This window comes from Rhinolophus sinicus, linkage group LG16, assembly GCF_036562045.2.
Source record: "Rhinolophus sinicus isolate RSC01 linkage group LG16, ASM3656204v1, whole genome shotgun sequence".
Classification (NCBI taxonomy): domain Eukaryota; kingdom Metazoa; phylum Chordata; class Mammalia; order Chiroptera; family Rhinolophidae; genus Rhinolophus; species Rhinolophus sinicus.
Genome location: NC_133765.1, coordinates 13,486,768 through 13,499,657, shown reverse-complemented (window position 1 = coordinate 13,499,657; position 12,890 = coordinate 13,486,768). Strand labels below are relative to the sequence as shown.

The following is a 12,890-nucleotide window of genomic DNA, read 5'->3' as shown; positions in this document are numbered from 1 at the left end:
ATCCACCGGTCAGTTCTACCCATTTGGCTGCCAAGCTGCATTTGGGTCCTGTCTACTTGCCCTACCCCACCCCCACCCGGGTGACCCAGCCTAGTGCAAGCCACCGTCACATCTCACCTGGACTGTGGACAAGCCACCATCACATCTTGCATGGGAAAACCCTGGGAAGGAGCTTCACCCTACTGTGTGATCACCCTGACTAAATCCCATTCTCACTGCTGTGGATTTTAGCAGGTATGAGTGCGCTAACTGGGGTGTAAGGGGGGAAATGAACAGAAATATCCCAAGGCTGCTGACCTAAAAGGACCCTAAGGACCCACTTGCCTAAAAGGACCCAATTGATGGCGGCATCTACACAGACAACCACAAAGGCTGGTCACTTGCTGGGAGGCAGAAAGGTGAAGGGATCCCTAGATAGGATATCAAGGGATAACTAAGGGAACTGGGGTGGAGAGGGGAAACGGAACGTTGTACAACAAGGAATTTGCCTGGCCTTGGTCCCTGGCTCCTGGGAGGAAGCCTCCATATCTTTGGAATTTCCTAAGAGATAGCAGTGTCTTTGTAATTCATGATGGGCTCTGATAGTTTGTGCGGTGGTCTCAGGATGGGGGCTGGCCATGTCAGAAGACCAACCACGTGATTATAGAGGATAGGGGCTTTCAAATGAGAGGGGGGCTGGGTGAGTTCCCCAGTGATCGGTGGCCAGTGATCTAATAAATCATGCCTACATGATGAAACCCCAATAAAAACTGCAGACACCAAAGCTTAAATGATCTCCTTGGTAGGTAATACACGGAGGGTGATATATCCTGACTCCCCAAGTAGAGTCATGTTTGGGACCCTCCGGGACCTCAACCCACGTGTCTCTTCTTTTGGCGGGCCCTGACTTGTATCCTTCTATTGCTGTAATACAGCTGTAATCATAAGTGCAGCACGTTTTCCTGAGTTCTGGGAGGCATTTTAATGAATTATCAAGCCTGAGGGGGTAGTGGAAACCCCTGAATTTGCAGCTGGTTGGTGATGCAGTTCAGGACCTGCTACTCCAGGATATAGCACCTTGGCATATTGATTATTTTAAGCTGAAAAAATCTGAGAAAAAGGCAGAAGCAGTAAGGTCACTCTGACCTTACCTCCTCGCCCCCTTCCAGTGAAACAGATCATAAACCCTCAGGTTAGAGGTGCCTTTCCTACACCCCAGGAAAGGAGCGTCCTCTTCGACTGAAGACAAGGGGACACCAAGAAGAATCTGAATCCTAACACACGGCCTTGCTGTTTCTTCCAGTTTAGTACAATTACTTCACACCCATTACCCTCTCATATTCCTCCATAACTGTTCACTCTTCATCAAACCCAGCAGAAAAATACACTGTCATTTTGGGTCTTCATTTCCTTATGAAGACACCCATGTTTTGTAAAACTTCTATGCTTTTAAAAACATTTACATGCTTTTGTGGGGTAGGGATAAACTTTCCTCTACTCAAGGTTCTTCTTGCTGGTCTAATAATCAAATAGACCTGAGACAAATTAACAAGAGAAAATAACCAATACATACATATGTATGGGAATCCCACATGCACGAGAGATTCAGAAATAGAAAGGGAAAACGGGTATATAAGATATCCTGAGCTAGGGATGAGGTAAGGTGACTGTGGCTACAGAAGGTCACTGCCAGATGATAAGAAGAGGAGACTTTCAGTAAATAGAAGTTTGCCCTGCCCTACCGATAAGTCAAAAGTTATCTCTGATAATCTCTCATGGGCAAGGCCTCTAATTCAAATTCTAGGTAGTTAGGGGTGGGGCAGAAGTTTATCTTGAGCCTGAGGCTAAAGTTCCTTCAGCTCAAAGCAACCTGCATATCACAGAGGCACACCTTGGAGTGACACGTTCTGGAACCCCCCACTTTCCTCCTGGTGATCTGTTTAATTTTCAGACCCAGCCAGGAATCCTAAGAGGGCTGAGAAAAACCTTTTCCTCCCCTACACTAGTCAGAAACGTGGGTGGCTGGGAAGCTGAGCTTGTAGCTGGTGTCTGGAGAGGAGTCTTATGCAGGACTGTGCCCCTAACATTGGGAAGTCTGGCCTAAATCTGGGGAGTTTGTGTCAGAATTACACTGCACCGAGCCAGTACTTTTCACCCCACTGGGGGAAATGGTGTCTGCATCCACGTGGCATACTCTGCACAAGCAGACAGAAGGCCGTTTTCTGCATCCTACTAGGCACTCTGGCTAAACATAGCTGACAGCACCAAGGGCAGCATATTGAGAAAACTTGGGGGTGTGTTTCGGAGTGTCTCTGTCCTACTTAAAACAGCCCTCCACTGCTCTGACCCTAGGAACCCAGGGATACTCTCAACACTCACTTCTAAGTGTGCTCTCTGGTGGGAACTAGCAGGCTGCCCGGTCCTATTTCTACCCACCTTCATCTATCCCATCATCGTTGGAGGGTAAGGAGAGTGAAGCTGGTGTGCAGGAAGGGTAAAGAGGGAAGTGCACTGTCAAGAAGGGTTTAGAGTGAAACAGAGCAGGCTTAGTGACTACCTGGATTTTGAGACAGGTGTGAGAGGAGTAGTCCCCAAGCAATAGTGACACCACTTAACTAAGGCAGGGATAGGAGAGGACCAGGTCTAGAGACAAAAGATGATGAGCAGTTTGGCTATGACTCCAAGGACTGGACAGAGAACTGCCAGGGGGCAATGGACCACAGGCAGACGGATACAAGGTCAAGGGCTCCTGGGAGAGATCAAGGTTAGAGAGATATTTACAAGGCATCAGCGTTACAGGCAAAGGTCTCCAAAGTTGATCCAGCTCTGCAGCCAGGTCACTAGCGTGAAGAGTAAGTAGCACGCAAAGACGGAGCACCAAGGCTGGAGCCCCTCAAGGAGCCTGGAAGGAAATCCGAGCAAGTGAGGAGCCCAGAGCAGGAGACAGCTTGTTAAATTTAAAGACAAGGTACCGTATAAGGACAGAGAAAGAGCTTTCCCAGCTCAGGTTGGACGTGCCTGGCCTGGAAATAACCTACATGGTCACCAGCAGCCCAGGAGCTGACTAGGCAGTGTGCTGCTCCCACCCCCACCCCAGGGGGGTACTGCGGGGGCAGCCTGCCCTGCAGCCTCCTAAGGAAAAACACAATTAGCACGTCCTAGAGGTACACAGGCAACATTTGGGGGAGAGCTAAAAATAAAAGCCCCAGATGGGCAAGAACACTGTTTTTTATTATAAGCCTTTCAGTTCTTGTTTTGAAAAACTCATGTGCGTGTAGAACTTTAATGGAAAAAATGCAAAATCATTTTCTTATACTAATTATATGACTTCACCCTAAATCTAACCTTTTCACTGGTTCTAACCAGTATTTCATTTGAGGCACGTTCCAGCCTCCCTCCCTGTGTAATCCCAGCTCCCCAGCCCGCACCAGCCTGGGGTAAAAGTTCCCTCTTATTATTTTCAATGATTAAAGCTGCCATACTCAGCAAGACCAAGAACACAGACAGGAAAAAGAAGAGGGTCCTCATGCCCCACCCCTGCTCCCCCACCGTGGCACATTTCTGCAGAAGCAGAGGGTCTGCCCAGACTACAGAGGGCATACTGCTGCCTGGTCCCTTTGGGCTGGCTCCCTGGGTGCCTGGAGTGTCTCCACTCACAAGACCAGGGGTCCTTTTCATTTGTCTCCCTAAATCGAAGTCAATCGTCAATATTTTCTAAGTGTCACATGCTTATGCCTTTATCTTGAGAAGCGTGGTTTACTAGAAATAGAAACAACAGCCAAGATATTTAAATCTTACACACACAAATACGATCTCATCTGTGCTTTGGAAGTTAAATCCATCACACATGGTAACAGGGATCATGGAAACAGGGACAGGGTTTATAAAGCTGTGTTATCAGCACACAGAGCACAGAAAGGCCACTCTTGGGGTTTTCCCCAACTGCGGTCCCTCAAACTTTCCTTAGCTCAGACCCGAGTCAAGTACATGTATTAGCTGCAAGATTGTACTGTTGCAAGAAACAAGATGGGAGCCAGCAGGACAACTGGGCAGGAAGACCAGGATCATTTCCATCTGTAGGGCCATCTCCTTCCTGAGACCCAAGGGCAGGAGGCTTGCTTCCAAAACAAAGCTTTCAAACATGGCAACGCCCTCACAACCACACACTAACAGATTAACCAAAGCTAGCCCCTAGTCTAGAAAGGACAGACACTACATGCAGTTTAAATGCCAACTACTGATCAGAACTTTCAAAATAGCACCTTCCCCAAACTTCTACACCATTCTTTAACCACAGATTGCCAGCACGTAGCCTACAGACCAAATCCAACCTGCGAACATGATTGGCTTGGCTGCCGAAGTGATTTTTAAAAATATTGATTTAGTTAGTAATATACTGGGAGATTTCACACAAATATCTGGATTACCTGACTCCGAAAAAAATTAGAGAATCTGTTCCCACACAGTGACACCAGCTGGAGCTAACAAGTGCCCTCTTTAGACAGTGTGTGTGCCCCTCACCATGGCCTCACGTCCTGCCTGCGTCACTCGGGCATGTTATCTGCCTGCCACTGAGATCTGCTTTCCTTGCTGTCAAACACCGCATTGCAGGCTCGACCACGAGGGCAGCAGGGCTCCCATGCTGTAGCTGGAGGGAATCCCTGCATCCCAGGACAGGCGTGTCAGAAATCAGAGACGAGACAAATGGAGAAGCAGCTTGCTCATGAACTCCGCAGCTCCATGAGGACAGAAACCAACTGCTTCTGAAGTTCTCTGTAAGGTAGATAACCATCATGTTCTTTGCAACCACAGGAATCTTCCGGGTAGGTCAAGAACTTTATTGTTGGATGAAAACAGTTCTTGCTCACAGAATTTGTGCCGTAGTTCTCTTTTTCCGATTATTGACCCCCTCTGCCTAGTCCTGGGCGCTCTTCCATCCTGGCAAGGAGACCCTGAAGCCGAGAAACTTCCCCCAGGCTTTTCCAGAGTGTGGCCCAAATATCAGGAAATAGACTTTAGTCTCCAGTATAAGCCCTCGAGCAGCTGGGTTTCTTCAACTTAACACACTTGGCTCTTCTGGAGTCTGTCCCGAGGAGAAGTTAGCAGAGTCCCCTCAACAAAGCGAAGAATTCGGGGGCTACACTGCCCAACAGTCTTCACTGTGCTCCCAGATGCCCGGCTTCGTGGTCCCGGTTTTGATCCTGACTTGGCATCTTTAAGCCCAGACGGCTCAGGGAACGTACAAAGTAGCGAGGAAGCTTGCAGACCAAGCTGAGCTCCTCCTTCCTGGAGCCCAGGGCGGGCAGGATCAGCTGGCGGGCATGCAGGTGAAGGGGGATGTGGCGAGCCTTCGACTGTGGCAGCCCCAGCTTCTTCAGGGTGCCAACAGACAGCTTCTGTACAAAGACAAGACGGCCTCTTGAGAGCAAGGCCAACAACAGTTCACCCTCGACCGGTATGCAGGTCAGAAGACTTGCACTTACAGGGACCCAACACTAACATCCCCGGAAGACGCAGTAAGGGTAGGCTGCTTCAGAGGCACGTCTAGGAAGGGTTCAGGACCCAGGCAAGAGAAATCCACCCCACCCGGGAAGCTCTATCGGCCAATTCTCTGGCCTTTCAAGGGAATGGGCTGGAACTTCAACGGACAAAAAGGTTGTATGTTAACTGTAATTAAAAAAACAAAAAAATAATTTTAAAAAAAAGTGTCCACCATGGCCCTTCAGCAGTAGCACGAAAGCTGCTTTCAGCCTTCAGAAAGCCTCCTCCCCCTGCCCACAGCCTCCTATCAAATTCTGAGACTAAACAAATGATGCAGGAAGGTTTTGCTAAGAGATCCTGCAGCTCCACGAGGACAGACCCTAACGGCTCCTGAATTTCTCCATAAGCTGCATAACTAGTGTGGGGCCGCGTCTGAAGACCGTTAGTACATCTTGCTGTGACTCACTTCAGGGCTTTCACAGGGGGAAAGCGTAAGTTCTGCCCCTTCGTCGGCTGCATGTGGGGTCAAACCCGTATTACCTGGGGGGCCAGTCTGTTCCAGTCTGAGTACTTGTGATCCCCAAGGATGGGGCAATCCAACCCAAAGGACAGGTGGACTCGAAGCTGGTGTTTTATTCCTTCCAAACAAAAGACAGAAAACTTATGAGTGGCGACAGAAATGGTGCCACGGCGGTATCTGCTTCCAATCGTACTAAACCAAAGCACAGTAAATTGGCAAAGCCCCAAGTACAATCAAGTATGAAGAATAACACAACAAACTGTAAGCTAGTAGGAAATCAACATTGTAAATACTGTCACACCTGCATTTCCCCTCCCCCCAGTTCCCTCCTTCCATCACAGATAACCGTTGTCATCAACGGGTGCCTATCACTGCTATGCTGGTTTATTTTTAAAAAGAATTTTATTACATAACACTAAACAGTAGTTTTACATTTATCTTTTATTGTGGCAAACTATACATAACATAAAATTTGTCACATTAACTGTTTTTAAGTCAGTGGCAGTCAGTACACTCATACTGATGTGCAGCCATCACCTCCATCCATCTCCGGAACTTCGGCGTCACCTCAAACTGAAACTGTCCCCATTAAACACTCATTCCCCATTCCCTCCTCCCCCCAGTCCCTGGTAACAAGTGTTCTAAGTGTTTTCTGTCTCTATGAAGATGACTACTCTAGGTATCTCATATAAATGGAACCAGACAATATCCGTCCTTTAGCGTTTGGCTTATATTTCACTCAGCATAATGTCCTCAGATTCACCCCTGTTGCAGCATGTGTCAGCATTTCCTTCCTTTTTAAGGCTGAATAATATTCCATTGTACGGATAGACCAAATTTTGTTTACCCATTCACCTGTCCATGAACATCTGGGATGTTTTCAGCCTTTGGCTATTGTAAGTAATGCTGTAATGAACATTGGTGTACAAGTATCTTTTCAAATCCCTGTTTTCAATTCTTTGGGGTACATACCCAGGAGTAGAATTGCTGGATCATATGGTAATTCTATGCTATGCTTAATTTTTTGAGGAACCACTTGGCAAACTTTTAAATAAATGTAAGCAAGCTGTTTATGTTCTTTTGTTACCTACTGTTTTTAACAATCATCCCGATTGGATTTCCCAGCCTCAGAGTAGCACCAGAAGCACACTCTCTAACCAGGCAGCTACAATCCCAGCCTCCACAATACCAGCTGCTCAGAGGGTACAGCCCAGTCCAAGGCCGAAGACGAAGCTCAGCAACACTGGGGTGGCCTCCCACTGCAGAACGGGGGCACCCCCCCACCGCAGAACAGGGGCACGCTCCCACTGCAGAACAGGGGCACCCCCACTACAGAACGGGGGCACCCTCCCACTGCAGAACGGGGACACCCCCCCCCACTACAGAACGGGGGCACCTTCCCACTGCACAACGGGGACACTCCCCCACGGCAGAACGGGGGCACCCTCCCACTGCACAACAGGGACACCCCCCCACTACAGAACGGGGGCACCCTCCCACTGCAGAACAGGGGCACCCCCCCACAGAACGGGGGCACCCCCCACTACAGAACGGGGGCACCCCCCCACCACAGAACAGGGGCACCCTCACCAGTAACAGGCTGGAGCTCCAAGAGGGCAGAGGAGACAGTGCTGCTTAGCACCCGGTACTGAGTCACAGCCACGTGCGCGTTCCGGCTCGTCCGTACCCTCACCATTTTCCCATTGTCCATGCGGTAGCTCGGGGACAGTGCCATCTAAAGCCAAAGAAACCAATGTATGATTGTAAAGGAAGAGAAGAAAACCCGCGCCTCCGGGAGGCGGCCCACCCACCTTGTGGTGCGGCTGCTGGCCTTGCGCCTCCTTCTCAGTGATGGGGACATCCACGACGCCTGCCGAGGGTACTGGGACGTGCACAGTGATGGCCCTGGGGTGACACACAGACCCTTGCTTAGGCCACAAAAGTGAGAGAGGCACTCCTCAGATTTGGCTACTGAGAGGTTTTAACAGTGGACTTTCTGCACTACTGTGATCAGTTCTTAAGATCGGAGGGTCCCCAATGATCTCCTGGTATAATGCTTAACCTGAGAGCTTCACACTATCCTTATAAACACACCTTTTTTACTCCTAAAATACATGCTAATTGTAGAATATTTGGGGAAAAACAGAAAAAAAATTGTATGACTAAAATGGTCTTTCATTGCAGCCTTTCAAAATGAGTAAACATAGTTTAAAATAAAATTAGGGTAATTTGGTTTTGTATCCTGTTTTTCTTTTTTAAATAATGAAAGATGGTAAGTTCTGACTGAATATAAAATGAATGAAAAAAAAATAAAGAATGAACTGAATGAAAAATTCACAAGACCTCTCCTGCCCTATTTGCCAGGTAGATAAAACAGAGAGGAATTGTACTCAGAGAAGTCACAGGAACCACAACTCAGTGACTCGTTCCAAATCATTTTTGTTGGCGTCTTGTCGTCATGTCACAGACAGGGAGAAGACTATTTAATCTGTCCTACGTTCAAGCCTTTTCCAGGTCAACCACGGAGGAGTCTTCCTGGATACTTGGTGGCCTACCACAGAATCACTGAACAAGGGATCAAAAGCCCAGTCAGAGATAACATTTCACATCCTGGACACCCCATTTCAGGTTGGGAGCAGTTTGGGCTGCTATCTGATATATTTGATCACACTTAAACTGAGCTATAACTGGAAGATCACCTTCCTCATGACCTAACACTATTGCGCAAAAATGTTCAGTCAGTGAATATTCACTGAATGTAAACAGGCACCAATTTAGATAGGTCCTAGTTCTGTCGATGAACAATACAAAAAATCCCTGCTCTGAAGGAATTCAGAGTCTAGTAAGAAGATTCAAACAAATAACTATAATACAAGCTGCTATCATAGCAAGTCAGCAAAAGCTAATCAGTTCGTACTACTATGTCCCACTTGTAACTTCCACTTTCTGCACCTGGTATTTAGAGCATCAGTAACTAGCTCCCAGCCTACCTTCCAGCTCTTGCTGCCACCATCCACCACTCTGAGCTGGACTGTACGTCTCACTCCTTTGTGCATGCCATTCCTACAATCTAGAACACGCCATCTTGTCAATCAAATCCTATTCATTCATCAAGACCCAATTCATTGATTTCAACTCCGCCTGATATGGAGAATGGTGACCGACTCTGAACTTCCATGGACAATTTTCACAAATAATATAACACTTTTTTATAGACTTACATTTTGATTACTTGTATACCTAATAATGTCTCGGTTTCCACCTTTCAGCTTTTACTATGAGCTAGGTACTGTGTTAAACACTTCACGTCCATTGTGTTACCCAAAATACAAAAAGAATACTTACAAATCAAATAGAAAATAATAAACAACCCAACAGAAAATGCGCAAAAGAAATAAATAGTTTGTTCACAGAAAGGGAAACTCAAAACAGCCAATAAACATGAAAAACAGTCAACATGAAATCGAACAAATAGGGAAATTGAAAAAATATAATTGTTCTGTTTACTCATCCGAGTGGCAAATCTTTTAAAAAGGCATTAGTCAGGCATAAAAGGCAGGCACTCACCACTGCTAGTGGCAATAAAAACTGACATAACCACTTTAGAGAGCAATCTGGGTAGCAAGTATTCAAAATTGAAATGTGTGTACCCTTCAATCAGCAATTCCATGTCTACGAATTTGCCCTCAAGATATACTCACATATGTTTTGCAATAGGTCTTGAAAAATGGGAAATTACCTAAACATCTGCCAACAAGGAAATTATGACATATCCACACAATGGAAGACTATAGAGTCATTAGAAATAACCGGACCATCAGCTCTAATGCGCCTTTTGGAGCAAAAATTAACAGACGACTCGATATTATATGGTATTGTATTATATTATATTATACCCGGTATTTATTATATATTATATTATATTATATTATATTATATTATATTATACTATATTATATTATATTATACCCAGTCTTATATTAAAATAAGACCAGGTCTTATATTAATTTTTGCTCCAAAAGACTCATTAGAGCTGATGGTCTAGCTAGGTCTTATTTTCGGGGAAACACAGTAGCTCTAAATGTACAACACAAAATGATCTCTAAGATATACTGCCCAAGTGAAAAAAGCAGGATGCAAAGCAGTGCAAACATGCTGCCATACAATAACACGCTTCTACATGCTCTGGAATCTTATACAAGACACTAGTGATAGCGATCGCCTCTGGGGAAGGAAAACTGAGTAGATGGGGGACAGGAGTAGGCTTCATTTATGCTCATGTATCTTTCTTCTATTAAAAAAGCCGAGGTAAACCTATATGCACTAACATGGAAATATCCTCAAGACAGTTAACTGGGAAAAGAAAGTACAATGTACGTAGTACAATGTGATATATACATTGGTATATATACGTATGTGTGTGTATTATATATACTAGGTATGTACATAAATATGTTGAGTAAGGACCAGAGGAATAAAAACCAAACTACCCTAAGGGAAGGGATAAAAATGACAGCGGGTGGATTCTCCAGGAGTTTTTTTGCTTTATCTTCATTGTTTGACTATTTACCACAGAAATGAAATCACGTTATCACTTGTATAATTAACTTGCAATGAGTTTATGTATAGCCATAGTTAGGAACCACTATTCTATCAGACTCTAATATTCTAAGCACTAAATCTGTTTCCTGTGCCTTTTCTATGCCCACAGGTCCTACCTAGTACAGTGCTTTCGATTAATAGGAGTTGCTGCTATTTGAATGGACGCATAGACCAAAGGGATGACTTCACTTCTACCACCTCTACCACTGTCAGCAGACTTCATACCAGTACTTCTTTGTCACCTGACGGGTTCTAAACAATTCTTGGACTTGATGTGCCATGTCTTTTTCCCGAGCCAACACCATTACACCTGTGGTTTCCTTGTCTAGCCGGTGGCACAGATGCAGGGGCTCTGCCTTGTGGCCATGAAGCATCTTTGCCAAGATAGGCAGTACATCACTGATGCAGAGCTGGACCCCAGGGCCGCCTAAGAAAGAAAAAGACAGAAATTTGAGAGGCGAGGAAAAGATCCCAACAACACTCCACTTGGGAAAAAAGGCCTTACTGGATTAGTCAATGCTTTCTAGAGCCTTATTATTGAAGTGTGATCCAGGCTAGCAATATCTGTAGGCCCAGGGAGCTTTCTAGAAAGGGATCTCAGGCTCCCAACCCAAGCTATTAATCAAAATCTACATTTTAACAGGATGTCCAAGTGACTCACATACATATTAAAGTTTAAGAAGCACTGGCCTAGTGCACGCGGCTTTCTCCTCATATACATGTACCTATATATACAAATATATATAATCTATCACATTAATGCAAAAGTAATTGTGATTTTAAAAAAATTGCAAAACCCGCAACTACTTTTGCATCAATCCAATACTTATGTACATATACTCACACTAAAATCAGCAATCAAAACGAGGAGGTCTGATATTTCACTATATAAACAAAGGCTTGAGCATTTGTTAAGTAAACCCTAGTGAGAAATGGAAGATTATGAGGCCCTCCTGAGGCATTACAGAAGAACTAAGAAGCTTTGGGGTGATATATTCCTAGGTTTTACCCTATGTACTCTAACTAGCCACTGACCTAGGATAGGTTACTTAATCTTTCTAACTTTCTTCTCGTCTATAAAATGTAAGTATCTGTATTATAATTACATTCAACATTTATTCAAAAATATTTAAGTGTCCATTAAGTTCGAAGCACCCTTGGGTTTTGCTGGGTATATTCCACCACCACCCCACACACACACACAGCACGCGTGAATTTTGCTTATATGCTATTTCCTCTTTTCCAGTTTTGATGGAAAATAACCTGAAGACAAGAACCAAACAGCTTTTGTTATCTCTCTATAGCAATCTCTGTGGAGGTCTGCACACAGCATATTCCATAAATCACTGCTGACTGCCAGATGTTTGGAAAGTGGGGACTGTCTTGTTTATTTCTGTGTCCTCCGTAGTGCCTTCTATAGGGTAGTACTCCACAAAAGTTTAATTATTTTGAACGCAAGGCTTCCAACGACCCCACAAGTGATGTGTCAGAGTTGCCCCTAATTGTAGCAGAAGGCAGCAGCGGCCTCCCTCCCTTCCCCACGTGTTCCTTACCATGCACCGGGACACCGTAAGGCTTATTGATTACCACAAGGTCGCTGTCCTGGTGGACAATTCCTCGGCTCAGTGCCTTAGCGAGCACGTTAGGGTGGACTCGCTGTAGCTGCTGTGTAAATCGCACTAGTTCTTGCACTCTCTGCTGGACAGGGTTTGTGGGCACCTACAGGGAGAGAAAGAGCAATGGGAAATCCGAGGCGGGGAAGACCTTCAATAAGTCTGGGTGAGAATCTGGGCAGGGAAATCACCGTCTCTTCATTAGATACGAGCATTTCCCGGCTCATTTGAGAGCGGGGTGCTTAGCACCCAGCCCGATAGGAGCAAAGACCCAACCCACCGGAAGACACCGTAACCTGCTGACCGCTCCCTCGGCTTTCGTCCCATTCTTCCCCCACCGTGCTCCGCGTTTACATGCATTCTCTCAGAGGACCCTCCCCTCCCACCCCGCATCTGGGAAACCACTGAGCGCACAGCACTGCGTCTTGGGAGCTACAGTCCTTCCTCCTGGACTCACCTGCACCTTCTTCGTCTTTTGTTCCTGTTTCTGGGCTCGGAGCCTCTCCGCTAATTGCTGGGCATCCAGGGGCCTAGAGGCAGCAGCGGCGGAACAAAATGGCTTTGAGACGGTAGTGAGGGGTGTCTCCATACGCTGCCGGGCAACCTGGACCCAGAGGCGTGGAGCCCTGCAGCTGGGCGCCGCCATCTTGCCGAGATGGGTGGGGCGAGCCGAGACCACATGATTAGAGAGGAGG

General features: G+C 46.1%; 1 protein-coding gene across 2 annotated transcripts; it reads right to left on the bottom strand.

The window, feature by feature from the left end:
- Window positions 1–1,266: 1,266 nt before the first annotated feature.
- Window positions 1,267–12,885, bottom strand: RPUSD4 (RNA pseudouridine synthase D4). Of its 2 annotated transcripts, XM_019710528.2 has the most exons (7): window positions 12,653–12,882; window positions 12,136–12,301; window positions 10,808–11,009; window positions 7,792–7,885; window positions 7,571–7,715; window positions 6,001–6,098; window positions 1,267–5,375 (listed from the first exon to the last, which is right to left on the bottom strand). In XM_019710528.2, exons 1-7 carry the CDS (start codon window positions 12,839–12,841, stop codon window positions 5,136–5,138), a joined length of 1,134 nt encoding a protein of 377 aa, XP_019566087.2. In that variant the 5' UTR covers window positions 12,842–12,882; the 3' UTR covers window positions 1,267–5,135. The 2 variants fall into 2 exon arrangements, with proteins under 2 accessions (XP_019566087.2, XP_074177382.1); XM_074321281.1 differs by lacking the exon at window positions 7,792–7,885 and having other exon boundaries at window positions 10,893–11,009; window positions 12,653–12,885.
- Between the last annotated feature and the right edge of the window lie 5 nt (window positions 12,886–12,890).

Excerpts from the sequence above, each read along its gene's own strand:
- RPUSD4 (XM_019710528.2), bottom strand. The coding sequence starts at position 12,841 with ATGGCGGCGCCCAGCTGCAGGGCTCCACGCCTCTGGGTCCAGGTTGCC. Across the intron at positions 12,302-12,652 it reads AAAAGACGAAGAAGGTGCAG|GTGCCCACAAACCCTGTCCA; the intron begins GTGAGTCCAGGA and ends CTCTCCCTGTAG. Across the intron at positions 7,716-7,791 it reads GCCAGCAGCCGCACCACAAG|ATGGCACTGTCCCCGAGCTA; the intron begins GTGGGTGGGCCG and ends CTTTGGCTTTAG.